The 6,828-nt window shown below is 35.2% G+C and overlaps 1 protein-coding gene across 1 annotated transcript; it reads right to left on the bottom strand.

Moving 5' to 3' along the window:
- Window positions 1-2,627: 2,627 nt before the first annotated feature.
- On the bottom strand, window positions 2,628-6,491 carry LOC126718094 (zinc finger protein CONSTANS-LIKE 15-like). The gene is made up of 4 exons (XM_050420169.1): window positions 5,277-6,491; window positions 4,090-4,290; window positions 2,932-3,197; window positions 2,628-2,835 (listed from the first exon to the last, which is right to left on the bottom strand). The coding sequence occupies exons 1-4, from the start codon at window positions 6,189-6,191 to the stop codon at window positions 2,730-2,732; spliced, it is 1,488 nt and encodes a 495-aa protein (XP_050276126.1). The 5' UTR covers window positions 6,192-6,491; the 3' UTR covers window positions 2,628-2,729.
- Window positions 6,492-6,828: the final 337 nt, after the last annotated feature.

The raw sequence follows: 6,828 nt of genomic DNA, 5'->3' as shown, positions 1-6,828 counted from the left end.
AATTACTCCAAATTTTCGAATTTCAAATTTCCAGTATTTCTCATCGTGTTCTCTATCATGATCTCTTTAATCCTTATCAGCTATCACTACCAACATTTTCAGATAACTTAACTCCACCGAAAACCCACTACCCAGAAAAAATGGTTACTACTATTTTATTCAAATGTTTGCTCTATTCTATTTCTTTTTTTTTTTTTTTTTTTTGAGAAGAATTTTCTATTTCTATTTGAATTCAAATATTTCAACTACATAAGGTTACTTTAAATTTTTTTTAAAAGAAAAAAGAAAAAAAGAACTCATTCTTATCCATTATCACAACAATGGACAGGATAATTTTTAAGAAAAATAAAATTACAACTCCTCACCAACCATCAACTTTTCCCCAAAATTCAAAATTTAAAATCAATACAATTCCATGGAGAACTCCACGTTTAAAACAGTTATCACTGATTGGATCATTTTTGTCAATAAAAACTCCCACACTTATTAGTCTCATATCTCTCTCTCTCTCTCTCGTTATTCTACTTTATTTTCAATCCATTTGATTTCACACTCCAAATCTAAGTTCTCTAAATCTAGTTGAGTTTTCCTTCTTTTTTTTTTTTTTTTTTTTAGTTTTACATATACTAAAGAATTTTAATTGATTAGGTAAGCAAGGATTTGGTTGATAATGGGTTCTGTGTCTTTCTTCATTGTTTATATATCATTTTAATATCACAGGTATCATCTTTGGGAGCAAAGGTGGCACAAATTTTGTGATGAAAGGCAAGAAAAATGTACCTTTTTTTATTAAAAAAAATAGTTTGGAATTCTCAGTTTAGTTGAATTTTAGATTTGATATATATTTTTTTTTTTTTTTTGAGAAACTAGATTGAATATTATTAGAAAGCTGCTCAAGGAGCATCAAAAACAACCAGCGGATGAAAGACTTGCCTTAGGATACAGATTTGAAATGAGTATGGTTGGAAGACTTGCCTGAGGATATAGATTTGTTAATTTGAAAATTTGTTTCTTTTGGCTTAGTTAGGACTTTCAAGGTGCTTTTTTATTTTTTTTTTCCTAGACTATTTTTATTTTTATTTTTAATGAAATTCAATTTTTGATTTTGATTCTTTGAAGACTTTTTTTTTTTTTTCCTTTCAAGTCAAATAGAATTTTGTCAGATTGATTTAACATCTTTTTCTACTATCATTGGAATGTATGTAAGGGAAGCAACTGTTGAGTGTGGTTTCACTGGATTAATGAAGCTTACATATGATGTTCTAATTTAATTTATTTGTTTTTTTATGTTTTGGGTTCGGATTTATTTTTCTCTATTAAGTTTTTCCTAGATTATTTATGGCATAATTTCATCTTAGGTCGGATATTACACTTAAATATTGATATTTGGTTATGAAATCTATTAGCTTTTCTCATTAAAAGTTGTAAAGAAACCTTCTATTACTATTAAGATAATAGAAAAAGTTAGTTATGTATCTCTCCCTTTATTCTACTTTATTTTAATCCTGTCTAATTTACACCCCAAATCTAAGTGCATTCTCAAATTTCAATTCCAATTCATTCTTTTATTTTTCAATTTTTTTAAAGAATTTAATTGATTTGGAAAAAGATTTGGTTGATAATAGGCTCTGATTTTTTTTAATAATAAATCTTAAAATTTTTCTAGAGCTTATTGAAGAATTGAAGATGATCTCAAAAGTATTATATCACTATTTCTTTTATATAGATTGTTTAGAGTAAAAATCTTTGTAAAAATTAGATAATTTTCATGTTAGTTAATGAGTGTTGCAGGCTCACTTTTAGGGTTGTAGATGTATGATGTCCATACCTTGACATCATTACGTTTCCATTGTTGTATTAGTTATTGTATTATATTATTAAAGTATTGAGATTTGCAATTAAAAATACTAACCTTTAAGCATGCACATTATGCATGTTTAGTGGCTTTTTTTTTTCCTAAAGAACAAAAATTTCTTATATACTAATTTAGAATTGATGCATTATATGAACACCATAATTCCTAGGAGTATGATGATATGTAGCATGAAAAATTAGATAATTTTCATGTTAGTTAATGACTGAGTGATGCGAGCTCACTTTTAGTGTTGTGGATGTGCTACGTCTATACTTAACATTATTACGTTTTTATTGTTATTTTAGTTATTGTATTAGGTTATGAGAGTATCGAGAATTTCAATTAAAAATACTAGCCTCTAAGCACGCACATTGCGCGTACTCAAAGACTCTTCTATTTTTATTTATTTATTTTTTTTCTAAAGATCAAAATTTTCTTATATACAAATTCAGGGTTGATTCATTATCTAATCACCATAATTCCTAGGAGTGATGAGATTTATACGATTGTGAATGAAATAAAATTTTCATGCTACATATCATCACTCCCTTAGGAATTATGGTGACCGGATAATGCATCAACCCTGAATTAGTATATAAGAAAGTTTTGTTTTATATAAAGAAAAGAAAAATTAGAAGAGCCTCTAAGCATGTGCAAAGCACATGCTTAGAGGCTAGTTTTTTTTTATAAAAGAGTCGGGTAAAAGCAGGGAGGAATTCATGCACGTGCATACAGTTTGTACGTTTTCATAAGAGAGAGAGAGAGAGAGTCGTTAATGCAAGAAAATTGACTGCAGAATTATACATTTACTGAGAAAGGATTATGAGATATATCTACAGACAATGGGCAAGGAGAAGCATCTCAGCGTGGACTTTTAACAACCATCAGGAGCTTCACTAGCCTTCACAAATCGACCCTTCACTCGCTTCCTGGTATCAGCTCTTGCTTTTCTTGACTCGTACCTTATGTGCTTATCATATCTATCCATGTAATAGTTCAAATGTTCAGAAAATGTTTTATTTGAGAAAATAGTAGCGAAAGAAGATGGAGAAGAAAACAACCAAATGAATGCATACCTTCGGGTTTTCTTCTTCTCCTTGTAACGCTGCATGGCATTGCCTCTGTTCTGTGCCAACAGCTCCATGTCAGCCTTGGTTGTAGCTGCTGTTTGCACAGAATCAACTCTCACAAGAAACGGTTGCTCCACATAGTGGATGTCTTTGGAGCCACTGGAACCTCTTGCTTTACCAAATGCTGAAACTGATTCTGACCTTCCTACAGGTAGGTTGTTGCTTTCAGATGTCGCCGGCCCCTGGCTTGCTGTTGGGTTATTTGAGTTGTTCTGCATATCCAAGTAAGACTTGTAAATACTCTCTGAAGGCCCCTTGTCTTAGTACAGCAACATTTCAAACAGGAATATGAAGTAGACAGTGCAGTAATATATCTGGAGGTTGATGCAATTTAATTAAGCTATACCAATCAATCTACCAAATCATGTTCTTCCCACAAACCTTAATGTCTGAAAAATGTGAGAAATATGACAATAATAAACCACATAAATAGTCTACCAACAAGATACCTTTTGTTAATTTATTACTCTCAATCAATTTGTTCATACGCAAAAATAGCATTTCTTCACACAAAACATGGAAATGATACGAGCCATTCAATACAATGATTGATCCGCCACCTCCTCCATTTTCCTTTTGAAACTGGATTATATTCCTTCATTCCACATACACTGGATTGAATCACGGAATGTAAACAAAATAAGATGAAAGATTATCACATATAGCCCATGCACTTCTCTTGAATGAAAGGTGTAATTGTCAGATTGATTAAAGATGAAATGAGAGCAAGGGCTAGAGTGTGCAAGATCATCAATTCTATACTAAACATGTCCTGTGTGGTCAATGGGGTATAATTTTGTCAATTTTTATGTAAATGTAAAAGAGTGCTTTGTTTAGAGGTGCCAAATAAGTTGTATGATCTGTTTTGTTGATGTGAATAGGATTGTAGTTTGCAGCTGAATGCTGCCTGCTATTCTGATTGTACTTCTATCTGTTTTTCTTATCCTTGGAAATGAAATTACTCATTCATCCAAAAAAAAGTGACTGAACAAATTAGCCTAGAACACCTCACTCCCCCCCCCCCCCCCCCCCCAAGCCAAAAAAAAAATCCCCCTAAAACAGATTCATTATAATTTAAATATTAACGCCATCAGAATGACTTACATTAAATGCCATATCATCATGTGTAACAGGGCAATTCATTGGGTACATATCTCCCAACATTTTTGCATTAGCCAAAGAGGATTCTTTCAAGAGTTCACCAATATTTTTTATCATAAAGCCTGCCTCATTTCCACCATAGGCAACTTCCAGTGTACCAGGTTCTTCATGACCTCTCAACCGTCCTAGATTAAAATCCCATATCTACAAGAGAACAGCAAGTTAGGGTAAAATCATTTTGGGCACACAACTGGTGTTTTCATACCATCATAATTAAACAATTAGTAACTCAAAACAAATAAATAGGAAGCATCAAGAATACATATATGACCTTGGGGGAAACCAAAGAAAGCTTCAAGTTTCAATAACAATTTGAAGACTAACCAACAAAAGTTCTGAATTCCCAAAAAGCAAAAAACAAAAAGCTCTAGCAAATATAAGCAACAAAGCAATTACAGGTACTTCAACCATGAGAGACAATTTGGTTCACCATGATGAATGCTTTTTCCCCAGTTACATAATCATGGTCAATTTCATTGAGAATATCTAATTTTGCACAGATATAAAGGTTTACATAGCACAACATCATTTAAAATCTAATTCCATTTAATAAAGAATGAGAACTGATTTTAATTAACTACACCTTTAGATTTGTAAAATACTAAGAGCTTGTTTGGTAACGTTATTCTAAAAACGTTGTTTGTAATTTTTGAAAATACTAGTACGTGTGGGTGAAAAATTGTGTGAAAATACGTATAATGTTGTTTAAAAACTGAAAATTGTTGCTCAAAATCTCATTCCAAACGGCCCCTAAATTTTTAGTCCATACCCAGATTCAAATTGTTAATGTGAGTGTCCAAAGCTCCTCGACCTGACTATTCCCTGTCCCACACATATGATCACATGAAGGAATCTCTTCCCCCATGGATCTCATGAGGTCTTGGGAAGTGGGAACCACTAGACCACCCCTTTGAAGTTTCAAAATCGGCACTCAAAGGGCATACTTGTCCTGAAGTTTCAGGTAACGTTTTAAAGAAAATTTCATTAGCAAAAACCTCAGAAGCTAAAGTCTTCAAAAGTCAACCATGGCCACAAGTCTAGCATATTCCTTATGTTTTAGCAAGAATCACAATAACCAATCAAATAAATAAACAATTTATATATATATAAAAATAGATTCGAAACATTACCTGAGTACTCTGAGCATTGTGATCACAATCCCACAGCATATCCCGACTCACAGTGCGATGATCGGTTTCCTTCAAATCCACGTGCGACGTCGTTGGCATCGTAAGCAAAGTCGTAAACGGCACCGTTTGATGTTGCTGCTGCTGCACCGATTGTTGAACTTGAACAACACCACCACCACCACCACCACCACTATTAGCGGAACCCACAACTCCATGATCATCATCGCCGCCGTCAACTCTTCCGTTATCGCCACCACCACAAGGTAAATCCCTCTTGAAAAGCTCCACCAGCTGCTTATAAATCACGTGCCTCTGCTTCCCGCAGCTCTTCGAAGCGGTTACGATCCCCCCGCAATTCCCGCCGAGAATCGCGCCGCCGCTGCTGCTGTTGTTGGGAACAATCAAGTCCTGATAACACAATCCCGCGCTCGATTTGCTGTTGTTGTTATAGTCGTTGTTGAACATCCACGCCGACGAAGGCACGAACAAATCTTGACCGCCGCCGCCGCACCAGTCCTGGATGGACGGCGCGGATTGATTCGCCTTCTTATCATCGAGATCTAAGCCCCAAAGGGAAGCGAGGTCGAGAGCTGAGGGGCAGCCAGAGAAGCCTTCGATTGGGCTCCGATCGTGTGAGGCCGACACAGAGCAACTACCGTGAGCGTCCAAATCACACTCCTGGCAAAGCACGAGGTTATCCGTGGAGCACCGAACCGAAACGGGTTCGGAGCTACAGTTATCGCAGATCTGTGACCGGAGATGCTTCCGCGAAAGAAGATTCGCCGAGTGAACGTGCTGGTCACAGAACAAGCAGAGCTTGGCCGAGTCGGCTCTACAATAGAGAACCGCGATTTGCTCACTGCAGAAATCGCAGGGCACGGTCTCTCCGATTCGTCGCGATCCAGGGCTCACCATTTTTTTCTCTCTCTCTCTCTCTCTCTCTCTCTGTGGTTGTTGAAAGAAAGAAACCCTAAAAATACAAAATGAGCTTGAAGCTACAAGCTAAAAGCTAAAGATAGCTATAGAAATGAAATGACGAGGTACTGTGGATGGAGTGTCTTTTTAGTAATTTTCGTATTGTAAGTAGAGACTAGAGAGAGAGAGATGTGTACAAGGACAGTTATCAGCTTTTGGAGAGGAACATGGGATTGGTATTTTGGGAAAGATGGATCCCATTTCGGAAAATATCTTTTACCTTTTTGTTGACCTGGCATGCTATCAAATCTCTTTTTTGATACACGCTACCAAATCTTTAATTGGAGTAATATTCGCTCTTCGCTAGTATTATATACTCCACTGTCATTATCGTATTCAGTATGATCCGGAACTGGTAAGAATCAACGACGCACTGCTTATATTTGTTAAAAACTCCTCCCAAATGTAGTAATAAGATATCTCCACTTGTTTTATTTTAAGACCAAAGTGATTAGTATATCTACTTGTCATTATCGTATTCAGTATAATCCGGAACTGGTAAGAATCAACGACGCACTGCTTATTTGTTAAAAACTCCCCCCAAATGAAGTAATAAGATATCTACTTGTTTTTATTA

The sequence above is a fragment of the Quercus robur genome, chromosome 3, assembly GCF_932294415.1.
Source record: "Quercus robur chromosome 3, dhQueRobu3.1, whole genome shotgun sequence".
In the NCBI taxonomy this organism is placed as follows: domain Eukaryota; kingdom Viridiplantae; phylum Streptophyta; class Magnoliopsida; order Fagales; family Fagaceae; genus Quercus; species Quercus robur.
The sequence above is the reverse complement of the archived record's forward strand: the minus strand, read 5'-3'. Positions and strand labels throughout refer to the sequence as shown.